This window comes from Ylistrum balloti, unplaced genomic scaffold (genome assembly GCF_031769215.1).
Source record: "Ylistrum balloti isolate Yb309-2 unplaced genomic scaffold, AGI_CSIRO_Ybal_v1 Utg370502, whole genome shotgun sequence".
In the NCBI taxonomy this organism is placed as follows: domain Eukaryota; kingdom Metazoa; phylum Mollusca; class Bivalvia; order Pectinida; family Pectinidae; genus Ylistrum; species Ylistrum balloti.
Window position 1 is genome coordinate 253,145 of NW_026782325.1, and position 14,007 is coordinate 267,151.

At 31.7% G+C, this 14,007-nt stretch overlaps 1 protein-coding gene across 1 annotated transcript; it reads right to left on the bottom strand.

The window, feature by feature from the left end:
* Positions 1 to 4,155: 4,155 nt before the first annotated feature.
* LOC132555524 (uncharacterized) lies at positions 4,156 to 11,368 on the bottom strand. Its single transcript, XM_060219872.1, has 7 exons — positions 11,335 to 11,368; positions 8,450 to 8,485; positions 7,193 to 7,292; positions 5,809 to 6,631; positions 5,323 to 5,449; positions 5,001 to 5,087; positions 4,156 to 4,271 (listed from the first exon to the last, which is right to left on the bottom strand). The coding sequence occupies exons 1-7, from the start codon at positions 11,366 to 11,368 to the stop codon at positions 4,156 to 4,158; spliced, it is 1,323 nt and encodes a 440-aa protein (XP_060075855.1).
* Positions 11,369 to 14,007: the final 2,639 nt, after the last annotated feature.

Genomic DNA, 14,007 nt, shown 5'->3' on the forward strand with positions numbered 1-14,007 from the left:
CTCCATATGTTTAATAATTTATAAATCATATTAAGGCATCACTTAATAAAGTAATCCATGCTTACATACACGTACGTTGTGTAACAAATCATATACTGGTCACCATTTCCTAATCTGTAAGAAGGCTGCCATAAAGACACTGTTAAGGAAGTTACAGTGATAACTTAGTCAGCAGAGCATTGGGCTAAGCAACTTCAAGTGAAGTTCTGATGCTCCCTAACCATGGTCATTGTTTCTCAGGCAGGTGATAAAAAAATAACAGCCTGTTTAGTTGTTGGTGTGTCCTTGGGCAAAAGTTTTTGCTCTAATTACTTTGAAGGGTATGCAACATGCTTTCTGTATGGTGTTCAGTGAGATAGCCACCCGCTTCTGCAAGGAGATTCTGCTTCAACAAACCCAACAAAAACCAATATCTATACAACAGAAGAATAAACAAGTGTGACCAGGACACATTTAACAAATGCTGCTAATAGGTGTATTACCATAGTACAGCAATCAACAGGTAAAAAATCCACAAGATTATTCATAATTAACAGGTGATGTTCTCCATCTGATTAAAAATCTGATCACTCAATCCACTTAAACTTTATGTTAAATTCCAAACGCAACACTGCCAAAAAATTTAAACAACATCCAAACCCAAAACAAAGTCATTATTAAAACCAGTGCTCATCAAAACAGTAATTACTTTCATAAGAATTCAAAATGAAAAATCTATACAATGAAATGGTAAACATATTTGTGAATTTCAACCCTTAAGGTAAACGGTAGTTTCAATAATATTGTTAATATCTCATTTGTAGGAGTACAAAAGCGAAATAGATTTTCACATTTCAATAAATTTCTTTAATAGTTTCTTGATTTTGGATAAAATAAAATCATTGATTTGAGTGTAGTTTCATTTTTGTTGATTTTAATACACAAAATAGTATAAGCAAATTCAATGAGCTATATCTTTATCCATGGAAATAAGTGTCCATGAAACAGGCATTTTTTGGACAAATCTTGAAAAATGGTCCCCACAAAAATATGATTTTAAATTGAAATGTAGAAGGAATGTTTATCTACTAAATCCTTGTATAAAATCTGGAAATGCTATAGGACACAGGAAAAGATTCCAGTTGTAACATGCCCTAATAACTTTATAGTGAAAAATCTTTCTTGTCATAAAAAAAATAATTAAATTCAGATCTACAAGTAAGTGATACTCATGTATAGGGAGTAAAGATTCTGGGAAAACCATGCCTCCAAATAAGGATTTACTACTGGATCTTGATGAAAACAGTTAATTACAAACAATTCTGATTGATAGGAAAATAAATACCGGTATTTATTACAAATCATTTTGATATGCTTTCTTCAAGTGAGATCCTTTACTGAAACAAAACCCACGATAATAACCAGGTAAAGCTTGGGAGTCGCATGGCAATTTTATATCATATAAAGCTGAATATATTGGTTTTTTTTTATGTATTTCCTTTGATAAATAAGCATTATTGACAAAATTTAAATTAAAGCACCAATTAATAGTCTAGTGGATATGTGTAAGATGAAAATATGTACCAGTCACTTTAATAACAATTCTTATCAAATAACAATTAAATGATAACCATTTAAAAATTAACATATGAAAAAAAGTGAGAAAAACACCATTTACATACATAATCTTATTATAGGGTTTTATAACTTGCAATCTGTGCTATGTGTATTCTAAATCTAATACCAGTGCAAAAGAAGTCCAGTCATAAATTATTAATTAATCTGTATTTCAGATATAAACATTCAATACTTTTATCAATGTTTCCAATTTTAGAATTATCAATGGAACAGATGTACTAGAACCTTTATAAACTGGACAATTACTGATGTCTAGATAAATCTCGACTGTTACAAATCATGTTCTCTTGAATAGAATAACAATTGTCAGGTAATATTGTACAGTGAGAGTAAATTCTTCAGATTTGTAATGCCATTGTAATCAAAGTTCCATGATTGTAGAATTCCACATTCATTCATGATAAAAAATATTTAACAAAGATAAATTGTAAATAACATTCATCTGATGATCGATGTGTTTTTAACTCTTAATAACACAAAAACTGATTACAAAAAAACAAAATATCATTATACATATATCTTGTATAAAGAAAACAAAGGACCAAACATAATCAATACATTTAGATATTTTTTTTATAACATATTTCATTACTTAATACATGCACTGAAACAAAAAACATTCTAAGTAAACCATTTTCTTTCATCTGCTTATGAAATAATTTGGTTTTATCACAAACATTACTACTTATCTACACACTAAAGTCATGTTTAACAATATCATACAGTCATCACAGACAGTTTAAATTTCAAATGCTTTTTTTATAGCAGCGTAAATGTCCAAGTCCGAAATAATTTCTGATATCTTTGATACCTTACTATACCTGTGGCAATGATAATGAAATGTAGCAGGTAAATTTGACCTATCAATTTCCTGGAAATGGTGATTTCATTGTGCCCTCAAGAAAATTTAGGGGCAAATAAAAGTATAATAAACAGATTTTATTTTCAAAGTTTGGCATGTTACCAAAAAATAACAATGAAATGAAAAAAAAAAAAAAAAGAAAAAAAGAAAATTAATTATATTATGCATATAATTAAGGGATGCTCTTGAGTATATCATTTTAAATTAACTTTGTTTAGCTAATCTACATATTTGAAATCATTGCTTATGTTACAGCTCTGAACAAAACATCTACATCATATACAGCTCAGCTATATCACCAACATACTTTCTTCATTAGCTGAATCTGATTTAGTAAGAAAAATTGAAAAAAAAAAAAAAAAATTCAAAATCATTTACACATCTAAAGATGAAAACGTTTTAATGCAGTTAATCTATTTTTTTTGAGCACCAAAAATTTTTTTTTTCTTTTAAATCAAAAGCCTTATCACAGCTGGTGTTTTTACTCTATGAAAATAGTAGAAATATTGCTAGTGGGTAACAGTTAAATCAACAATCATGCACTCATATTTTATACACAAAAACCAAATCTAAAATTGTGAAAGTTTTTTCAGATCTGATAATGAGAATAATAATGTAGAAAAAAACTCATTTTTTTAAATAAAATTCATGTGTATGCAAATTATAGTGTATTTAATCCAGAAGTGTTGCTACAACCATCATTATGTGTTTGCATAGTTAAGTACATCTATCAGAATATAAAATGTTCTGGTAACACCACACATCAGTGCTACAACTTTAGAAACATGAATTGATCAGTTTAAAGTAATAGAGGCACAAAGGTCTTGTGTCATTGAAAAGGTTAGATAACCATGCATAATGATAATTTCTGAACTGCTTTGAGACAGCTGTGTTACTGTACTGAACTGCTTTGAGACAGCTGTGTTGCTGTACTGAACTGCTTTGAGATAGCTGTGTTGCTGTTCTGAACTGCTTTGAGATAGCTCTGTTGCTGTACTGAACTGCTTTGAGACAGCTGTGTTGCTGTACTGAACTGCTTTGAGACAGCTGTGTTGCTGTACTGAACTGCTTTGAGATAGCTGTGTTGCTGTTCTGAACTGCTTTGAGATAGCTGTGTTACTGTGATAAGCAGTATATAAGAAACTTGAATTGTCTGAACTATATTTTTATCAGTTTTGTTTTTGTTTTTTTAACAAGGAGGTATTGTCCAAGAGAAACAATTTCATGATCTCTGATTTCCTATAGAAAACAAAGTAAGACGGTGTCTCTGCACATTTAGAAGCACACCTGAAACTGAGGCTGTTATACAAATGTAATCTTGACTTTTGATTTTTCAAAGAAAATAACAGTCTATTAAAACATTATACATTCATTTAGGCAAAAAAGGGGTTCAGCCCATGTTTAAGATTACAAACACAAATCCCACTGTAAAAATTGCTTTTTCTAAAACCCTGGTTTCCCGCAAAACCAGTACATGGCATCAAACGTCATTAATATCAGTTTACAGGTGGTCTTAGTTTTCAAAGGATGATGACAAAATGTGTACATTTCCCACTTGAATCATTACAAAAAAGAAAGACATTGGAAAAGAAACATACCATTGTCTAAATGAACAGCCAATTTACATATTTTCTTGTTTAATGTTAACTTAGAGTCTTTCAACATTCTAAGCAGAGTTATCTCCACCTGTTTTGCATTTGGTCTGATTCGAGGGCATCAGGGCAATGCTGTATCACCTTTGCCACCAGCTTGTCTATATATGCTTTCATGTCTTTGTTATCCTGTTTCAAGGCTGAAAAAAATCAATATCATTTCATTTACATAATTTCATCATTGCTCCTTTACAGTGAAATAAGCATTCCAGCCCAATTATATTTCTGTATTTTTATTATTATAATTTGTTTATTAAAAACTCCAGTGAACCTTTGCAGAATTAATTTAAAGCTGGCACCAAATGGACGAAAGAACACAATTCTTGAAGCTTATCTAAAGATATTCTTCTGTATCTAGTCATTAAACATTCATCTCAAATGATTGAATGAATTATAAGATTTTATTTTCCTTTTAATTACTTGTTGTATTAAAATTTGAATAAATCATGAGGTAAAAACATTAAAAAAATTAATTTGTGATATCAAAACAGTTTCAAAATTAAACATCCTTTTTTTTTTTTTTTTTGAATTAAAAAAAAAATTTATACATAAATTAAACATCCTATATTCAAAATTTCTGATTGGTCCATAGATTACTAAAAAAATAAATCACATTTAACCATGGTCCAATTTTCTGCTAAATACATCAAAGCAGATAATCAATTAAATTTCATGGCTGGTACCCATTAACAAAACCTTAGGTCCTGGGGAGGGATTTTTCTTTAAGGACAGATGAACAAAGGACAATTGGACAGGTTTTACCATGTTAGACCACAGACTAGAACCTATGTTATTACCATAAGATGATAGTGAAAAGCGCACTTAATGTAAATATGCTGAATCAGTTCCATGGAAAGTGATAAATATACCTTGATTTTCTTTTTTAAGTTCCTGGACTTGGTGCTGCAATTGTTCAATCTTATTGGGTGTAGGTGATACTGGAGGAGTAGCAACCACTAAAAAACAAAAAGATATATATATATATATATTCCTGTAAAACATATACTTTGATTTGATGAAAATTAAACATGAATGGGATAATAAGTAGTAGGCAACACAGAAATGTGCAAGATTTGAAAGAAATTTTATGGAAATGGTAAAACCTTTCAAATGTGAAAGGAAAAATGGGCAGACAGGTGGACTAATGAACTGAAAAGGTAATATTGGTCTAAACTAAACTCCATCACTTACTCGGTCCTGCTTTCATCTGTTGTAGAACGTGTCCTTCACTAGCTCTCCTCAGGTGTTTCATGAAGTGTTTCTTGGTCGGTGGTGAAATACTGGACACACTGCCTCCTTTTTGTGATGGCACTGGTATCTGAAAAAAATATCAGAAACTACTATAAACAAACCCTAAAATTTTGAAAGCAAACTATGCAGTACAAATTCTCTTTACTAATCCTAGGCTTCTAGGTTATTGTACGGCTGTGTCCCAATATAATAAAATTGATAACAAATTTAGTAATATACCAGAAATCGAACTATGGATGGAAGAGATTAATTTTGGAGTCTTAGGATCACGTAGATATTTTATGAGGAATAGGTATTTTTGCCCATATTTTTTGCTTTTAATTTTCAATGGATTTTATTTTTTTTCGTCTCCAAAGAACAATTACATTCAAGGACGACAAACATCTTTCAATTAAATCTAGCTTTAATAGCAGAACAAGTACTTACAGATATTGCTTTTGTTTGCATTTCTGGAGAATCTCCAATAGTGAAACTCGCATGTTCGTCAGAATCTGCATCATCATCAAATGGGTTAGGGCTATCAAATGGGTTCACGCCGTTTTCAGGGAGTTTATCAACAAAAGCAAATGCATTACGGAGAGTACCTATGCCACCTGACTCTGTTTCCAGGATGATGTCACCCTTGCCTGGGAGAGTTGACTTTGTTTTACAATGGATTTTGGAGGCAGACTCGTATTCGATGTAGTCTACACAGTCACATTCACAAATCGTCAGGTCCACAATATCACTCTTACTGTAGCCCAAGTTCTTACCAATAATTGTAATACGTGTACCTCCACTTGTCAGACCCACATTGGGGCTTACACTTAATATCACAGGCAGCTTTCCGGAGCTGTCTAGCCCCGAGCTGATACTCATGAACTTTGGCCCATGTTTGGACTTAAGTTTCGAGCCACTATCCTCCTCATTATTGTTAGCTTTGCCAAAGCTTAAAAGGTCATGAATAGAGCGTGAAAACTTCTTGTTTAGACTAGATAAAGTGGAGCCACGTCTGTCCTTCCTGTACTTATGTGATAAAGTTGGAGATTTGGACTCCTGGTTCATTCCTGCAGGACGCCTCTGGGAGACGTAACATTGATACACAAGTTCTCCTTTTGGATTGGAACATTTTTTGTGAGGCTGAAGTGTTGACTTCATATTGCGTCCTGGTGATCCCTGAAGGGAGGTAACTGGGATGTTCACCTGACCAAGTATATCTTCCTTCTCCGTCACAATGAAGAACACCTGGTCTAGAATGTTGTTTACATGACTGAAATAGAAAATAAAATGATAACTTTCATTGATACGTATTGAAGTTTGTGTAAATCATACCAGTGTTCTTACTTTCATGACCTAGGTCTAGTGGGCTTGCTTTATGATTCTAGGCCTTAACGTCACAAAGTGACTCCTATCACATTGAATATTGGTCACGATAATTTCATAGTGATACTTTGTTGGGCTTCATCTAAGGAAATCATCAGTAAAATACCCTGATTCTAGGTGTTTTGTGTATTGTAAGAAGCTGTTTGAAGGTTTTAACAAATTTGACCTCTGTGACTTTGAATATGGGTCAAGGTCATTTCTTTTCACAAACTTATATATAATCTGGTTTGTTAATGTTAATATAATCACCTTGCAATAGCTGATATTCATGGTCAAATCAAAAAAGAAATCTAAGATTACATCTCAAATTTTTGGCAGAGAGATTATTATTGATCTTTATGACATTGCTAAAGAATTCTAAGACAAATAATGTGATACATCTGGTGCCAAAGAAGTGAACATTAAATTTCATGGTTTTTTTTTAAATATATATATAGGACTGACTTACATAACAGACTCCTCGTTCCATTCTGGCTCTGGCTGCTTGACAACAGCAGTTCGATATTTCTTATTACCTACACCAAAGATCACTGAGAACTTGTGTCTTCCTGTATCAACAAAGAAAATACACCATAAAGACTTACACATTGATAAATGAAACATTCATGTATAGAAGTACATTTTCATTTTAACATTTGAGAATTACTTTGATATTTTTATTTTGCACAAAAATAACTTTCAATCTAAAAATCATAACATAAGATGAATTTTTTAGAGTTGTTTTACATCCTATTACAAGGGTCATTCAAGGACATATCAGATGTGGGAGATGGAGGAAAGCCTGAGTATTTAGAGTACCTGGGACTTGCCCTGGGTAGACCTCAAATCAACAACCCTGAGGCTTAGGGCTAGTGATAAAGAGAGTGAGATGTCTTAACTATTCAGTCATCAAAGCTTCCTCTTAAAATGAATTATCAAGATTACCATTTTCCAATTTCTTTTTTCTTCTTTTATCACTTTGTGATTTGTGGTTTTTTTTTCACCACATTTAGCATTTTCATAACAGCCAAGGCTGTATGAGGACACTGACAGTTCATCCATCCAGTGCTTCTAAAGAACTCAAACAATCTATAATTGTCAAATTCCAAGATGGCCAAGTGCCAGCCATTTTGTTTTGAACATGGAAACAAAAGGAACCGATATACAAAGCTTTAGAGTCGTCATGATGTGCTTCTCCAGAAACCAACTTACGTGTATAACTATCCAGGATTCCCCCCCCCCCCCAACTATAACAAAGGAAGCAGTGTGTCTGCAATTTTTGTTTGTGTGATCAGTCACAAAACAGACAATGCACCATCTACTAGAAATCAATTTGAACTTATATGTACAAATCAAATTTTAGAAATATCCATCTAGTACTTCTCAATCGGGAGTCATAATTTGTCAAAAAATTCTAAATCACTATGATGTCAGTGATTCTATTTTAGTGATAAGTCAAAACTGGACAACTAGAGACCCATGAACTAGGGAACTTACATTTGCATATTGAATTTAAGAAATATCCATCTATATATATATCCAAGAAATAGCGAGAAGACTTATTAAAGAATAGACATTAGGCATCTTGATGATGATGCTGTTGATGACTGTCATTTTGCATTGGCATTTGGAAAACAAAAACATTTTTATAATGTTAAGATGATATCAGTGACATAAATATTTTTTTATTGATTAAAAAAAAGTTTATCTCATTTTCTCTACAAACCTGGTTTTTTGCCCTGTAACCCTTTAGCACTGACAACTGAAATACAAAATAGAACCATTAGTTATGAAAAAGTACATTCCTTTACAGTAAACATGCACAGGTACACTACTTATTTCAATCACATCTAACCAAATGAACTAACATTTTACATATAACAGATAACATCACATGAGTACTACTGTATCAGCTGGTGACTGATCCCAATTAACTTTGAATATAAAATGCCCTTAGATTTTTTTTTCACTTTTTCTATAGAAGACAAATGGAAATTAATTTTTTTCATAGATGACAAGGGATAGTTGTCCTTGTATGAATCTGATAAAGTTTTAAAAAAAAGAAGACTTCTGATTAAAACAAATCAGGAAAAGTATTTCCTCCCTCAACTATCATGTAATCAAACAGGCCTCCAGGAACATTTACATCATATCTAGTCTATTCAGTCAGATTTACTATCTGTACTTCATGTCAGACTGTAGTATCTTATCTTACATCCTGCAGCATTAACATACATATCTTGTTGCATTAGTGAACATATCTAGTAAGTAAGGATATATATATATAGTCATACATGTTCATAATATTCGAAATATTTACAAATTATTATACAGGAAATTCCTGTATGTACTGGTTTGTCGCAACTCGATATCAGCTCATGCAGGATATCATATACATTGTACACATAACGCCACTGCATAGAAGTGTATAAAATTTGTGACAGGACTAAGGTGCACTTCAGTACACAGTAAAATTTATATTTTCAATACATGTAAATAGCTAAACTATATGTGCCCCATAAACATTATGTTACAGGCCTGTACAGTTTACTCTATACACATACAAGAATTGTGATTGTCTATATCAACTAGTTAGTTAGTAAGACAAATTTATTAAAATTAATGCTGTATCATACTGCATTTGTTTTTGATATATTGTTTTTGTTTTGTATAATCTGTATGAATTTCATTATAAGCTTGAACTTGATGGTACCTGTTGCTGATAAGCATCTGTGGTTACAGTAACTCATGCATGACATGCTAAAACATTACTATCAACACACGAATATTACCTAACCAAAATACCAACTGAAATGCTTTCAAACTGACCTGAAAACAGATTGTGTTTTAACAAACTGCTGTGCTTAAACAAATATATATTATTTTATTAGCACCTATCTGAGACTGTCTGACACCCTTTGATTTTAAACATGTCATTCTATACAATGCATTGTACCAAAATTAAATATGGCATGCTTAATTGAGTATTGCCACAACTAAGACATAAACTTGATCTGAAGCATGATATTATAAAGTCATTTCAGCTCATTACCCCTAGACAAAATATGGAAGCCAAGAAAACAAAAATTTCAAGACAATTTTATAACGAAAAGGGCATTAACTCTTTGTAATGCAAAGCATTTTGTCTACATCAGAAGTATATGCAAAGTCCAATTGTGAGTTGAACCGTCCTCATAAAAATCCAAACACAAGGTAATCTGATAAAGGGATAGATTTTTTGAAAACCTAAATACATCCATGAGATGTGTTGGATGTCCTATAATCAATCTCAGATAATGTTAATTTAATTATAAAGCAGAAGAATATTCTTTAGCTTGTATAAACCGCTGACCAATTTCTATAATGCATTGTAGTAATGGCTATATTGGAACCTTAACACCCATCTGAAGTATCCTTAAAATTAGGTTTTATTCATGAATCCCTCAAAAAAAGAAAAATGTTTGTGTAATACCCAGTATGAATATTGATTCAAGACAAGACAGGAGAGACAGGAGTAGATCACAATACTATTATATGACCCTCTCATTCTCTACATATAATGGCGGAGATATAACAAGCACCATAGTAATATATTAAATGTGCACTATCAATCCAGCCCTCACATGACTGTGATACTTGTATATAGACATGTATATAAATGGATATTACTGTATCAGATTATTACATTTTCTTTAGATCTTTATTACATGGTAAATAACTTTAATGTCCGTAACATCAACCCAGTCACCTTTGTAACAACATATATAGACACTAAAGTGGAACTCTGTTATTTATTACATTCTTACTATAATAGTTCAGTAGGAAGAATGTCTGTAGCTATGCTATTATTTAAGGGTTCCGTATATACTGTTCTGCACATACAATGACACTTGCAATCTACATACATTAGATTTACAATGAATATACAATGTAATATGTTATTAAAAAATGTAAAATAACAAATAACCTTTTCAAGAAACTTTCATTTAGTACTGAAGCTTTGTTGTGCAGCATGTTTCACTGTACATTCAGACAAAACAAGCATTGATACTTTACTTACAAACTAAAACCAGAAAAAAATCCATATTTTTTTTAATTATTTATCACCTATTCCAATGTGTTATTAATTCATCTTAAACACAGCTTTGTTAACAAGTCTATTCAGCATTTTATTAATTTTATTTATATTTTTATTATTTGCATGGATTTAATAGCAGATATCTCTTTGGTGTCTCTATGACATTGGTTTTAAAAAAATCAAACATAACACGTTGCTGCCAATTTACAAACTCACAAAGTGTCAGGCCAATGAGTGTTAACTATTTACTAAGGATTTTTTTTTCTCTCTTTGCAGTAAACATTGCTTTCCTGTTTACAAACATTATTTACAGGTATAAACTTAACAATTTATCAACAAGTTATTTGTATTTACACATTTATAACCTGTATCATTAATATAAATTTTATATTTTTGTGAATTTGTAAGCATGTTTTTCATCTGCCTAATTTATCGAAACAACACGAACATCCAAAACAGAAAAAAATTAACATTCTACCATTTGCATAAACAACTACCTAAATAAATGCAGTTTCTCTGTATTGATCACCTACCTATGACTGTTACTTCATCAGGCTCTGTTGCCATCTTGTATCTTGTTCCCACAACTAGTGTTCTTAAAAAATCATTCAATCCATTATTTTCCAATAAAGCCGGAACATCTGAAAAGAATGTAAATGTGTTACAAGGTCATTTGACTCCTGCATTTGATAAATGTCATGATCAAAAGCATTGTTTATAAATTATAAAAGTGTTTACTTTACATGTACTGCAGATAATTATCAGGCATAAATACCATCTAGTGATGATCAGGTTTGCTGTGGACTCTTTTAAGACCATACAGGACAGTTTGATGTTATTTCTAAGGTTTCAAAGTGGAAAATGCCATTTAGTGATTAAGTGTCAATGATAAAAAATGGTGTTTCATGTCTTTCTGGTATCTACAGTATTTATCATAAAAAAAAACATTATCATGGTAAAACCTTTTTTTAAACTGATTTTTTCTGATCATTACATTAATCTATTAAGTGTATATCAACTTATGAACAATGACAGTATTTCTTACTGAAATATACAAATGACGAGGTTAATTAATAATTATAAAAAGGAAATCCTTATCTATTGAATAAGTCTGGATATATATATATAATCATATATGAAAATGCACATGCACAAAACACTGCTGCCTGGAAAAAAGACTTCCCGTCTGAATTGGTTGAGACAATGTTGTTGATTAATGTCACTTATTTTGACAACATCTGGTGTTGGAAACGAGGATTATACATAATGTGTCACTAATGTCGCTGTCATTTCTGCCCTCCATCATGCATCTGTGTTTTCAAAATGAATAGTCTTATTTTCAAAACCATTCAGTAACATTATCAACACTAAATTTGACTGGGGTTTCCCAAACTAAAAAGTGGTCAAGCTGGGATAGCAATGAAACTTAAATAGAAATGTATACCACACATACAATTAATAACAAATTTAATGTTTTAACACAGAAGCAACTAAAAGTCAGTAAAATGTGCTTGATCTTTTTACAATTAATGTTATTGCTGCTTTTCAAAGAACTTCTCAATGAAAAGACTGACATAAATGTGAAGGGACATCATCATGATTATAGTTGTGACTGCCATATAATTTTGACCCTGATTAATAAATTAAGACTAGATGTACAGTCAATATCTGTCATTATCACTGTAAACAGGTGAATGAGATATAACAACCCATATTTTTGACTTGTGGCAAACCTTTTGTAAGCAAACTATCTATAAAACTTTTTGGCTTAAATCTGAATTTCTTTCCAGATAAGCATTTGGTTTCAAATAAAAAAGCTTCATACAGGCAAATCTCCAGACACTACAACATATAGTCTACTGACCAATATTTTATCAAACTGGCATGATAATGTAACGTTATACCAAATGAGATAATATGCACTAAATCTGTCATGATAAGGACTGATAGAGACATCATAAGTGCATGCAGAATATGCAGAAGATTACGGAATGAAGTTAGACTGAATGCTAGTGTGTGTGTTTAATATTTCAAACAAGTATACATGCACATTTATTGCCAATCAAGTTATCAAGTGCACATGTTCTGGACTTGCCTTAAAATCCTGAAAATTGGATTGAGAATATAAGACCGTCCCAATGTTGAGTATGTATATAAGTTTGGGATACTTTCCTATTTTCTAGGCAAATTTGACGTCTTGGAGTGATTTAAGAGTAATAATATCCTCCTCTGTCGTGTGCTCTCAAAGCCCTGTTTAAAGAGTCTGTAACTCGCACAAATGTGACCTTACGATGTGTATGTCTAGAATAACAGGTGATTTAGCATCTGTAATTCAATGGACCATAAGCAAAGATAAATGAACCTAGTCGTAGAGCTGATAGTGTCTCCAATGGTACGAAAGGCCTAAGGCTAACGACACAACTTGTAATCATATCAATCATACGAAACCGTGAGCGAACCGACTATCGGCACATTTTGACACAAACATATGAAATCTTACGCAACCCGCAGGCGTATTGCGGTGGAGATTTAAAACAAATATAAGCTTATATTTACCTTATAACTAAATGTGTGAATTGTACTTCATTTTATACGTAGAATAGCACCTATATATTTCGAGACGTCTTCCTTCTTCTTTCCCAAACACCTGTCAAATACTATGTGTTTTGTAAAAACTAATTTGATTGGTCAAAAATTATCAGTCTTTCAGTTTAGTAACCAATGAACAAGCAGGTTACTTCAATAACAAATTTCAACACCTCCATTTACAGAAGAGTTACTTTGTTTATAAAACAAAAAACAATGACGTCACGTTTGATTGCTATGTAGGCTATGTTTTACGTTTATTTAGACAAATACGTCATTTTGGTCACGCCCTTTTCTCCTATGACCTATCATTAAGACTGATTCAGTGAGCTTGGATATTACAACTTCATACACAAATATGTATATCTAAGTTAGAGCAATATAGCGACCATAACACAATATATCCAATCAGAGACGTATATGCACACTGTGAAAGCTGAGAAATTTAGTGTTCAGAATTTGTATAAATACTGGAGTTATTATGCTGTAGTTATTAAGTGCTGTCATAAGTCTTTTAAAATTATTAGATAAATGAAAATTACAAAATCTGGAAAAAATTTATAGCAGTGCAATTGCTTTCGAAAGCAACGAGATTAGACACAATATCAAATTTGATTTGT

Coding starts and splice junctions, on each gene's coding strand:
- LOC132555524 (XM_060219872.1), bottom strand. CDS start 11,368: ATGGCAACAGAGCCTGATGAAGTAACAGTCATAG. Junction 7,293..8,449: donor GTTACAGGGCAAAAAACCAG/GTTTGTAGAGAA, acceptor TTGTTGATACAG/GAAGACACAAGTTCTCAGTG. Junction 6,632..7,192: donor TGGAACGAGGAGTCTGTTAT/GTAAGTCAGTCC, acceptor TTTCTATTTCAG/TCATGTAAACAACATTCTAG.